Source organism: Lagopus leucura, unplaced genomic scaffold (assembly GCF_019238085.1).
Source record: "Lagopus leucura isolate 7727_CA_CO unplaced genomic scaffold, USGS_WTPT01 Super-Scaffold_100002, whole genome shotgun sequence".
Lineage (NCBI taxonomy): Eukaryota > Metazoa > Chordata > Aves > Galliformes > Phasianidae > Lagopus > Lagopus leucura.
The window spans coordinates 65471915-65485300 of record NW_024962263.1 but is presented as its reverse complement, the minus strand read 5'-3'; the positions used below and the strand labels follow the sequence as shown (position 1 = coordinate 65485300).

The following is a 13386-nucleotide window of genomic DNA, read 5'->3' as shown; positions in this document are numbered from 1 at the left end:
AATTTTTGCCTCCTGCCCATATCATGACTTTTAAAGTGATAATTAAGCAAGATCTTTTCATTTATACAGTCAATATACACACCTACCCTTGAGTTCGAGGGTCTTCCCATTGCGTTGTCTTTGTGTTATGATTTACAAAATACACCCTATCATTTGAATCCACTCTCCTTTCTAGGGAAAAAGAGGAAACAAACAAACAAACACACACAAACTATACAATAATTGCATTCCAAATTTCTCTAACTGTCGTCTCTTGAAGTCAACAGCTAATTAACTTACCCCACCCCGGTGGCAAAGGCCCAAGTGGATCATTCTCTGCTGACAACATCGAAGCCTATTTATAAACAAGAGTACATCCAGTTAGGCCAAATACTAGTCATTATTTTTTCCCATAATATGTTTGAAGTTTACCACTAGCTGTGTAGACTACACCTCTTGGATAGCATGCCATTTTTAGTCTGTTTTGGTGGAAAAACATAATTGTGTGACAATTTATGATTTGTTCTTTTGCCTCCACTGTTTCCAACCCTACATACCATACTTTCCCTTCTTATTGTAAACTTGAGAGAGCCAGTGATTTTAAAAATTGTGCGGTTCACAAAAGTTATATGAAAAGATGTGCACTTCCTGCTTAAGAAAACACTTTATTATTAATTAAAAATTCAAAGTACGTGTTAAAACACAAAGTCTAATGCCAATTAAACTATTTTTTCATATCCTCAGTAGATGATGTCTTCTCTGCTATTTTCAATAGCTATTTTATAGCTATTTCAAATATTTGTCTTTCTTTGTCAGAACACTTGCATTCCATTAAAACATTCAGATGTTTTTCATATAATACAGCAAGGTTAAAGGGGAAAATAATTTAAGAAAAGATTAAAATACTATGAAGAACCATACTAAACTTCTAAAGTAAACTGTAAACATGCAGAAGTCCTCCAGTAGCTCCCAAGGATACAAAATATGGTATGATTAGAGTTTGAAATATTTTATGAATAGAATATATAAGGCAGAAATGACCCCAGACACAGGATCCGTGCTCTAATTTATAACTAAAAGCACCCTCTTTAAAACCTTTACAATGATGAAGTTTGCTTGCCTGGTTATGTTGTTCTTTTCCACAGAATTAAATTTTGATAAGTGGAAACCAATCTACATTTTCCAGAGTATCTTAAGGATCAGCTTACTGCCAGTACTGCTTTAGTTTTAAATAACATTTGCAATACAAAAATTCTCAAGCCCACTAAGAGCTTCCAAACAGCAAATTCACATAAGAAAGGCTACAGTATTTTTTGGTGTTCCCCTGTGATACAGAAGCAGAGCAAGGATCGTAAGAAAATGCAATGCATATACTCAAAATCAAGCTATTAAATACAAAAAGAGAATTACTATCATCTCAGAAGTAAATGAAGTTATTATTTTCTGCTTTTGGAATGTATATAGTCACTATGACCTTGTAACCAGAGATTTCTCTGTAGTATGTGTAAGAACAGTAGCACACAGTGGAAAATGCTAACTGCAAAGGAAGTGAATGGTGGAATAATTCAGAGTTCTCTCATCTTTTTAATGTGCCCAATTATTTATACGTGACCAACAAATACTATATTCTTAATTAAACAGTATATTTAAGAAAACAAACCACAATATTTGACCATTTCTAACATATTTATCATTTACTACCTTTATATTATACACAAGTCGCAGTTTTTAAATAATGTTAATCTTCCAAAATCCTTTTTTTTTAAGGCTTCTACTTTGAATGAATATTGAAATTTTTTTCCCACAGATAATTATTTATTCTGTTTTTTCCTAATTCATTTGAATATAAATAGTTGACATTCGTGATATTTACTAAAAAACAGCAACTTCAGAAATGTATACTGCAACTAACTATGTGCAAGTTACAAGATAAGAAAACAAAGTCTGAAGCAACACTAATCACATTAAATATTTTGAAATATCTAAGTAGCCTTCCTAGACAGAATTGGTGTACACCTGGGTCCAAGTAACAATGGATTTGGTTCAAGTATAAATTATTTTACATTTACTTCCTTACATGAAGTGTCTAAGTAGCAATATGGTGCTGCTATGTTCCATAAAAAAGATGGTAAGAAAGGAAAAGGACTAGCTACTCTTATGACAACACAACGAAAGAGAATGAAGCTAGAAAGCGATGCATAAAACAACAGCAAGATAATGAAAAACATCAATTCCAGGAGAGTACCACTAGTACTTTCAACAGAAAGAAAAAAGAGAAAAAGAACAAAAACGAGAATAACTGTAAGAATGGTAAGGCTGTGATTATTATTTCCTTCACATAACTTATCTTTGACCACTCAAGACAGCCGAAATTTCAACCTGTTTATTAAAAGGATTAAATTACAGTTTCCCGGAAAATAAACTATGTTACTCAGAAGCTGCTATATAAGCAGAATTCTGGTGTGTCAGAGGAAGACAAGTCACCTCATTTGACTATAACAGTTTGAGAAGTGTATAGAAGCACCTACCTAAAAGATAAAAATGGAAAGAAAAAAAACCAACTCATACTTTCTTACTTTCATACTTTCATAGCATTTCAATTTTTCTTCTCAAAAATGTGAGTTCTAAGGATGCAACGGATATGCTACCTAAAAAATAGAGCCATAAAGAGATGTAAAAGGGATGCAAACAGTCCAATTATCTCTTCTCCTCCTTCAAGTATATTCTGTCTGACAAATTCCAATTGGATGATTTTAAGGTCAGAAAGTGAGATCTATGAATCTATGGTGTTTAGCGAGAGTTATCATTAAATCAATAAAGAAACATGATCTAAATAAAAAATACACTGCTCTCTCAGAGAATAAATCTAACTAAAAACCAAATAAATCTCAGATCAGGAGAAGTTTCTTTCCTGAGATGTTTAAGCAACTGACCAAAGTAGTACAAAAACAGAGAAAGTCACTCAGAGAGACTTCTTGGCTTCAGCTGCAATTACCACATTTGCAGTTAAGTCTCCTTAAGTTATGCCTCCTTTTTTTATTTTTCAAGTTTCATCTAAAGATAGCAATGGAAGATTTGTTTTTTTTTTTTTTTTTTTAAATCAAGAATCAGCTTCTTTTTATTCTTTCGAATAGATATGCAATTCAATATCAACATTTCTCAAATCACCCATATTTGAATGGCAATTGCCATTTTTTTTATTAATACTGCTCTCAAGCAACTTACCAAAATGAGATGATAAAGTCTGTCCCTATGTGTTAAGCAATGTTTAAGCAGCTAACAGTTCTGACAGTATGAACAGATTGGCACAAAGTAATAATGACAGGGCACGATCTGAGCAAACAGCAGTCCAGCTGAGCTGAGAATTCAGTAAAATTTCAGTACTTATTAGAAACAAGTCAACAAATCTAGGAAAAATAAAACACAAAAATTTCAAGCAGCAAAAAGCAATGGTTTACAATCCCCATATCTCCCTGGACAAACAATTAGCTTCTCGTTAGATTCAAACTCAGAAAGGGAGCACACAGAAGGCAGAAGCAGGAATAGGTAATCTCCAAGAAATAGAGACATCCTTTGAGCATGCAGGGATGAAGTTATGAAAGCCAAAGCCCTAGCAGAATTGACACTAACTAGGGATGTCAATGGCAACAAGACATATATACTTCTTTAACTACATCAGTGACAAGAGGAAGACTAAGGAAAATGTGGGCTCACTGCTGAATGAGACAGGAGATCTGGTTGTACAGAACACATAAAAGGTTGAAGGCATTCTTTGCCTCAGTCTTTACTAGCAAGACTGGTCTTCAGGAATCCAGGGTCCCAGAGACCAGGTAGAAAGTCTGGTCACAAAATTGTAGAGGTTAGAAGGGACCTCTAGAGATCATCGAGTCCAAGCCATGAAGATGTACCCTTGGTGGAGGCAGATCAGGTCAGAGACATTCATAAATCCATGGGCCCTGACAAGGGAGTGCTGAGGGAGCTGGCAAATGTCACTTTGAGGCTACTGTTGATAATCTTCAGTCAGTCATGGCAACTGGGAGACATGCTTGAAGACTGGAGGAAAGCAAATTACTTTCTTCACAAGAGGCACGAAAAAGAACCCAGGGATCTACAGACTGGTCGGCCTCACTTCAGTCCCTGGGAAGGCAATGGCACAGCTAATTCTGGAAACCACTTCCAGGCATGTGAAGGACAAGAATATTATCAGAAAGACTCTATGTGGATTTACTAAGCAGAAGTCACATTTGACCTGTCTGCTGTGCTTCTATGATGCAATGACTGGCCTGATAGATGAGGAGAGAACAATGGATATTGCCTTCCTCAACTTCAGTAAGTCCTTCCTTTGAAACTGTTTCCCATATGATCCTCATAGACAAGCCACTGAAGTACATTCTAGATGAGAAGACAGACTGAAAACTGGTTAGTCAGACCCAAAAAGAAGCTGTCAGTGGTGTCAAGTCTAGTTGAATCCAGTAACAGACAGAGCACTCTAGGAGTTAATACTGGGTCCAGTATTGTTTTATATCTTCATTAATGACCCAGACAATGAGGTAGAATGTGCCCCTGGTAAATTCACAGATTACATAAAACCAAGAGTGATGGGACTGATACATCAAAGGGTCACGCTGGGGGACATAGCAGAATGGAGAAAGGTGATGGCAGGAGCCTCGTACAGTTAAACAGGAATGAGTGCAAAGTCCTGCACCCAAGAAGGAATAAATCCAGACTAGGAGCAACTCAGCTGGAAAGCAGCTATGCAGAAAAGTAACTCAAGGTCACAGTGGACAAGTCTAATGAGCCAGCAATGTGTCCTTGCTCTAAGATGGCTAAATTTATTCTGGGTGGCAAAGTACTGCCAGCTGGTCAACAGAGGTAATCACTCCACTCTACTTAGCACTGGGGAGGCCACATGTTGAGATACGCAGCTATTGGAGAGGGTCCAATGAAGAGCCACAAAGATGGCTCTTCCAACCACAATCATTCTATAATTGTGTGGGTTAAATAGACTATGATGCACAGCACAGGACTGAAGAAAATCAGTGGCAATACATATTTCTGCAATTGCTGGTGATATGTCTAATTAGGTAACAAAAAGCTGAGAAGTATTAAACACAAGAATACTGCAACATACTTTATTTCAGATGGGATACTTGAAAGAAGTTTATTAAATTTAGAGGAAATTTAGCCTTCCTAATGCACACAGTCCTAGACCAGAAGTCAAAATGAAGTTGTTTCTCCTTCAAGCATTCCAGCTGTGTTTCATTTGTGAAGTCTCTAGGACTGGATCTTAATATAAGAGAATGAACCCAAGTCTTACAATGAAGTGTTTAGAAAAGTGATACACAAGTGCCATGAAGGAAAACAAAAACAAAAACAAAACAACACAAAAAACTGTTCTGTTTATCCAGTCAGAAATGAAGAAAAAAAAAAAGTCTCAATAACTCAATACTAGATTTACACAATGACTTGAGTTGGAAGGGACATTAAAGATTATCTAGTTCCAACTCCTCAGCTGTAAGCAGAGTTGCCATCCACAAGATAAGGCTACCTAGGGCCCCATTCAATCTGGCCTTGGCTTTGAACATCACCAGGGATCATCCACAGCTTCCCTGAGAAACCTGTTTCAGCACCTCACCATTCTCCAAGTAAAAAAAATTCCTTCTCACATCTAATCTAAATCTCTCCTCTTTTAGTTTAAAACTGTTCTCCCTTGTCCCGTCACTATCTGCCCAGGTAAAAAGTCACTCCCCATTTTTTTTTAAGCCCCGTTTAAGTACTGAAAAGCCACAGTGAGGTCTCCGTGGAGCTTTCTCTCCTCCAGGCTAATGTAGTCTTTGAAACTACTCATGATAGTTTTTACCAGTAGATTTAAGTAACCACATGAGAGAAATGGAAAGCCATGTTTGAAATTCCAGAGTTGAACCAGTCCCCTAAGGTTCAAAATGAGCTCAAAGAAAAAGAATTACCACCTGTACCGATGAGAGACTCCTAATCACTAAAGAAGTTTTGAATGCCACTTAACATATAAAGTGCTCATAATATAGGTTTTACACTCCTTTTCAGTTAAGGGAGTGCTTTACTTTTACCAGTTACTGCTATCGTTAAAAGTCTTAAGTTTCATGCAGTTCATGTGGCTCAAATTAGGGAACCAATTCAAAGGGAAATATAGCTGTATCTCTCTTCTCGTTTCTAAAGTTTATACAGAATTTACCGAATAGAGGTATCGTTGGTTAAATTGTTGCATAGCTCCCTGCAGTTGATTACGCTGAGACTGCCACTGCTCAAAGTTCCTGACTGATTCCATTGTTGGCCGCTGCCATGTCGTTGTTCTGGTGTTATGGTCCACATAGTAAACTCTTCCACGATCATCAACTCTTCTTTCCCAGCTATCAAGAAACACAAACATTAACAGCTAAACTTTCCAGTAATATTGCATAGCTCATTTTCTCTTTATGCTAAGTTCCTATATATTATTTGAATGGAGTACTGGAATGAAAGGCATAATCTTAATTTCTAAAGTACACAAAAGCACTCTCCAGCTTTACTGGCTGGGGAGCAAAGCACACTGGGCAAACATTGCATCCTTGTCTCACACTGTCACCCTCAGTTTTAACTGTGTAATTTCTTGTGACAGTGATCAATATTGGCAGGTTTCACAGAAAATCCAATATTGCCTGGGAATCAGAGGTTGGTAATCACTGCACTACACAAGTGATGCCATCTAAATAAAGATGGTAAAATCTTCATTATTTTAACACTGAAGTTTTAAAGGAAGAACAACATAATTCAGCAGCTGTGTTTGAACAAGTGATCAGAATGAAATACGTATACATACACCAATATTCTTATGGAAATTAACACAGTTCTAAGCTAACTGCATGTTAAGATTTCTTAATTTATAACGTATGATACATTTTCAATGAGCTGCTCATTAAAACCAAGACAGTAGGGTTTGTTTGTTTGTTTGTTGTGCACTAGAAGAAAAAGAACATAGCAGCATTATCAACTTTAAATCAAGAAAAGTCTACAGTACCCAGGAGGCAAGGGCTGTGGTCTTTCCCACGTTGTAGTTCGTGTATTGTGATCAACATAATAGGTTCTCCCATGAGGATCCTTTCTTTGCTCCCACCTTCAGGACGAAAAAGACTTTTATGTAAGTCAAGGTGAAAATATTTCCCTAGGGCTCATTTCCCAGTAAGCCAAAAAAAAACATTTTGCTACTGAATGAACACCCTACAAGTCTAAAACAATTCTAAAACATTCTAAAACACTGAAGGCAATGCACACTAAAATGCATATAAGATACATTTACTTCCTGCTTGAACTGGTACCACCATAAAGGCTTCTTTAAGGGATGTGGAATCTAAAATGAACACACTGATATTCAGAAGTACTTCTAAATTCTATTTGAGGTATCTGAAAATGAAAGTGATTATCTGCCTCAGGTTTGGATGCTTCATTTTAAAAGTTTAGAAACAAATTATTTGCATTTCCAAGCATGTCTCATCCAATAAACAACAGGATCTTTCAGAGTGAATCTCAAATGTGTGCTAGCAGATAACTCTCCCATGTTTCTACTTTCTGTCCTGTGTCTCTACCTGATTTTCCTGGGGATTATTTCTTCAGTTTTGGTTGCAAAGCTCTTACAATGAAGATGGATAAAACATTATGAGCAATTCAAGATTTGTGCTGCTGAGGACTGTCATGATGCAATATTTATCCTCATTTCCCTTCCCATTATTACATGTTAGACAATGAACTGAAGACCTTACTTGTATTAGATTTATGTTTTTCATATAAACATAATTACTTATCTCCTAAAAATGCAGGCAGAACATCTTACTTGCTATTCATAAAATTTCTACAAATTCTTTTGTAGTTCAAGAGCTTAAATACCACGATTATAAGGTCATAAAAGAGGAGTAGAAGCATGTTAGAGAGTTAATAAGGCTAAATGTAATGGAGATTCAACTAAATTTGTGAGGAAGGAAACACAATCAGGGAACAATGGCAAAGTAATGAATTCAGACGTAGTGTCCAATAGGCCTGAATTCAAGACCCTGCCAATGGGAAAGCATATAACTAAAGAAGAAAAGTGGGGAGGGGAAATAAGAGAAATTCCCTCCTATAAAGGATTTCCTTTGTCAAAATAATTGAAAATTAAGAACCTTGTGACATCTGCTCAACAAAGTATCTGCAGTACTTTTGACTTTTGAGATTCCCATTTTCATGTTTATCTACAGGAATTCAAGTTAAAAGTCACTAATTACTTACTGAATCTGTTTCAGAGAGAGCAGATACAGGAAGATCTGAGACAGATCTCAGAAAGATCAGCCACAATGGCACAATGTATATATACTTCCAGCAAGTAACTACTTCGGTGTTAAAAAAGATGCTAAAATAATATTTAGAATACTACAAAAAACTTCCACATCTTCAACTAGTTACTGAGGACATCTTTGCACCCAAACAAGAACTAGATCTCAATATAAATAAATAAATAAATAAAAATTCAGATATGTATTTGATTACATAGTATGTTTTGATTTGATGTTTAAGCTCATCTTTGACTTTGCATTTAAGGTTTAAGACTACAGCAGTAGTTTCTGTTTGGGATAACTAAAAGTTTCTAGCTATTCTGAGCACATACACATACTGTATTTTTAATATAATTGGTTACACACCTACACTGCAAGAATCTACTCTCTAGACTATTTTATTCATTTTTGTTTCTTCATATTTTAGTCCCTACTACATACCCATACATACTACATACCCATACATACTACATACATACTACATACATACTACATACCCATACATACTACATACCCATACATACTACATACCCATACATACCATACTACATACATACATAAATTACAGTGTAAGAACCAAAGCAGCAATGAATTGTGACCCAAGTAAGCTTGAATATATCAAATGAAACTTCTTCATATCCATAATGCCCAAGAATTTCTCTATTATATTACTGTCACAGAAAATAAATGATCAGCTGCTAGTTTCTGGGACATAAGCTACCACCCAGTTACAGAATAGTACAAACCTCATTTTAGATCATATAACCCCATCTCTAGCAGCCCTTGTAGGGAATTAAACTGTGATTTCTCTGTACACACATTAAGACAAAACACAATAACAGTGTTAAAATCAAGCCCACATACCCTGCTGGTAAAGGTTCTGAGCCAGCACTAACAGTCTGCTGTCTTACAGGCTCTCCTGATGCACTTGAGGCTGAGGAGGATTCCCTTGGTTTTGCTGCATCTGCTGCTGTACTGTTTATGGTATTAGGCTGAGCACAGTCTGTAGTAGTTGAAGCTTCTAGTCCAGCAGACACAACGGATAGCGTAGAAGTGTGGCTTTCAGAACAGCTAGCTGCTTCTTCTGTTGATTGAGGTTCTGCTGTAGCGTTAGTGCAATCTGTAGACATGGGAGCTTCTGAACCTACCATAGCTTCAGAGACAGAAGAATTACCAGTTTCTGGTACAGAGGAAGATGTCTCACCATTAACTGAGAAATGGGAAATTAGAAAATTTGCATATCAGTCTCCAAAGAGTTGAACTTTTTGGTCATATTTTGGAGTAAACTACATTAAACATATTCCTTTTTTTTTGATTAAACAAAAATTTGCCATAAGTAACACTATTGCCTAAGATGACAAAAAGTCACAGCGCAACAGCTTCAGTTAAAGCTGTAATTAAAACTTACAGTCTGCAAGCCATTCTCTATACTTCCATGTGAAGGTTATTTCTTAGTTTCTGCATACCTTGCTCAATACAACATTTACCTTATTCCTTAGATTAGCAAAAAGTAAACACTTCACTTCCCAAGAAACAGTACTGCCTTACTTGAGAACTTGCACCAACTTCAAAAAAATATCTTGATTAGCATGGCAGGAAAGAAAAGTATTGTGAGCCAATTAACTACACGAAATGCAGAAATAAAGAGACATATCAGACAACTGGTCTGTCACAATGGCAGGCCTGCCACTGGTAATGATCAAACACTTCATACTCCTGAGCAAGGCAAAATATCTGTAATGCACCCAAGGCAATATTCTTCATAAGGAGAGAAAATTCCTTCCTTGCCAACACATTTGATGGATTATGTCCCTGCAGCTCTTACAGATTTTTTTTTTTTTTTACCCTTTTAGGAGTTGAGATACAAAATTCTACAATAAAGCAAATATCATCTTGTGTATCACATTAAAAAATCACCCCAGCATCCCTAACAAGATCAATATGTGCTAAAAAATTGCATTTTGCTAACTGTTGTGAGCTAACTCTGATAGACAGCTAAGCACCACACAACCACTCACTCACTTCCACCCACGGCGTGACTAGGGAAGAGAAAACAAAAAGTAAAAGCAAGAAAACTTGTGTGCCAAGATAAAAAAAAATATTTAGTACGAAAAGAATTAGAAGATGACAAAAACAGTGAAATAAAATAAGTGGATGTGAAGGCAATCATTCACCACCTCCCATGGATAGAATGATAGCAATCCAGCTCCCATGCAGAAAGATGACTAACCACCCCAAACTTTCTCCTCTCCCTTTTTACTGCTGAGCAAGACATTGTATGACAAAGAACATCTCTTTGGTTGGTTCAGGTTATCTGCCTGGATGCTTCCACTCCCAACCTCTCCAGCACTCCCAATCTGTTCATCAGCTAAGAAGAGGCTGAATGAGAAACACATAAGGACTTCATGTTGTGAAGAAACACTTCAGCAGCATTTAAAGCACAACTGTGATATCAGCATGATTTTGCTCATAAATCTGAAACACAGCATCATACAAACTACTATGAAGAAAATTAACTCCATCCCAGCACATCCAGTCTACTAATGCAACTGATACAGACTAAAAATTTACAAAAATTATAATAGAATCAAAGTAAATTTTTTTATTCATGCAAGCATAATCTCATAGAAGGCTTAAAGCAGACAGATTTTGGAGGAAAAATGGGCTAAGAAGGCTTTAGTATTCTCAAGACCATTTGGCTGGCAATTCATCAATACCAGTCATAGCCATGGAATTGCTTGAGTTGGAAAGCACCCTTAAAGGTCACCCAGTCCAACTCCCCTGCAATAAACAGGGACACCTACAGCTAGATCAGGTTGCTCAGAACCCCATCCAGCCTGACTTTTAGTGTTTCCAGGGATGGGGCACATCTTTAGTGAACTAACTGTTCCTGTGCCTCACCACCCTTACTGCAAAAATCATTTTCCTTATACCCAATCTACATCTCCACTCTTTGGTTTGAAACCACTCCCCACTGTCCTGTCACAACACACCCTGCTATAGTCTGTCTTCTTCATCTGCAGATCTTAGCAGAATAGTATCTCAGCAAAAGATCTTGCCTCAAACCAGTGAAATCAGGTACAGTAGTCAATATGACCCCATTAGAAGTCAAGGACATTGCGCGAAGTAGTGAAATATCATTCACAGCTTTCATTTTCTGAATCCCTAGTCAACACCAACCAGTGACAATTATATTTAAGCTTGCCAGTTTATACCTCTTTTAGAGTTCTAAATCTTTTTCTTCAAGATAAAATACCATATGCAACACACACTTCAAGTTGTTTTCTAACTGACAGCACATTATAAGCTTCCAATACTAAGAATTGAGGCCAAAATACTAAGATTTCTCTACACTTGTAATCTTATTGATAGAAATGTGCAAAATTTAACTCTAGCCTAGTGCCTATAAAATGGTGTTTCATCATTTTAAAGAGTTCATTTCTTTTAATCCTGTACAGTACTCTTACAAATAAAAAAAATCAAGACTACTTACTACTTGCAATAGCTGTAATGTCAACATTTGCTGGCTTTCTCAGAAAGCAAAAACAGACACTGGCAAATTGTAAATCTCATCTTCCTTTTAAAAACACATGCACAAATTAAAAAACAAAAAAACAAAAAAAAAAAAAAACCCCACCACAATTAAGCAGTAATCACTAATATATTCAAAATAGCAAGTCAGTTTCTTTAAGGAATTATCACTAGGCCACATATATTTGCTTACAATGCATACTGACAAGCATGATTGTAGAAGCAGTAGGAGGTGTGCAAGGTCTGTAAAAGGCACTGATTCATGAACACAGCTATTCCAGGCTAATATATCACTACTTCCAGCTCACATAAAACAGATTAACTACAACAAGATATATCAAGAATTCATAATATTTAAACAACATATAAAGCATGAGATTAAAAAAACATAATTAGTACAGACAATCTGATCAGTTTTCTTTAAATGTCTGCTTTAGCTACTGTAACAACTTTATCAAAATAGAAAAAAGCCAGCTTAACTTTCAACTTTCATTTAAAAAAGTAATTTCAACTCATCCACATAAAACAATCAATGGAATGACAGAATTAAGTTAGGATCAGAATAAATGACAAATCATCAGCTCTTTTAGTAAGCTGATCTCCAAAACAGATACATAAAACATGTTGCCAAAGGAGGTTGTGGATGCCCCATCCCTGGAGGCATTCGAGGCCAGGCTGGATGTGGCTCTGGGCACCCTGGTCCGCTGGTTGATGACCCTGCACATAGCAGGGGGGTTGAAACTACGTGATCATTATGGTCCTTTTCAACCCAGGCAATTCTGTGATGCTACGATGATTCTATGATACACTAGCTGATTACCTCACCAATTAGATTTAAAACAGCAGTTCCAGCAATATCATAAAAAATTACAATTCTGCTAAGTAAAGAGGAAAAAAAAAAAAAGAAACCATGTGATCAACAAATGCTGAAGACTCATTTTATGTTTTTCCTAAAAATAAAAATGCCTCCACTAACCAATACAGTAGTTTAAAACTGTCTCAATGCAAGTTCAGTGATGATTTCATCAATATTACTGTTTGAACAAATCAATTACTACTGCAATTACTCTATCCAAATTCCAATTTAAAACAGATCTCTTAGCAATTGAAGAAAAAGAGAACAGTGCTTAAATAATACATATGCCCTTTGGCCTTCAACTGAAAAGAGAGAGGAATCAAATTCAAGTTGTCTAAAAAGAGATACAGTTCACAGAGGCCTAATTTAATTACTACCATTTAAAGTTTATCATTGTTTCTGCCATCTTGCCACCATTCCGATATTTTCCACTCTATTAAAGGAAGCTTAACTGTCTCTGTTCTCCTGTTTCTTAACAGCTTGTGTATTTCTATTTAGGAGTATCTTTTTCCTCCGCTGTCACTGCAATCTCACTCAATCAGCTGAGGCAAGTGCTTTAAAAATATAGTCATGATCAGATACAAAGCTTTGCCTGAAGAACAAAAATAAATACCTGCTTTTCAATTCTTTTACTGTACCATATGCTTCCCCTAATTAGGATAAGTACCAAAGTTTTTGTGTTTAAGAGAAGTGTGAAATTTG

General features: G+C 36.2%; 1 protein-coding gene across 4 annotated transcripts in view; it reads right to left on the bottom strand.

Moving 5' to 3' along the window:
* Positions 1–13386, bottom strand: part of WWP1 (WW domain containing E3 ubiquitin protein ligase 1) — a 61690-nt gene that overhangs the window by 15313 nt on the left and 32991 nt on the right. For all 4 annotated transcript variants that reach the window (XM_042869159.1, XM_042869162.1, XM_042869161.1 and 1 more), the window contains 5 exons: positions 9162–9507; positions 7013–7108; positions 6191–6365; positions 280–334; positions 87–171 (listed from right to left, as the gene is read on the bottom strand). In XM_042869159.1, the coding sequence (XP_042725093.1) occupies positions 87–171; positions 280–334; positions 6191–6365; positions 7013–7108; positions 9162–9507 (757 nt within the window). The remainder of the gene's footprint in view (positions 1–86; positions 172–279; positions 335–6190; positions 6366–7012; positions 7109–9161; positions 9508–13386) is intronic.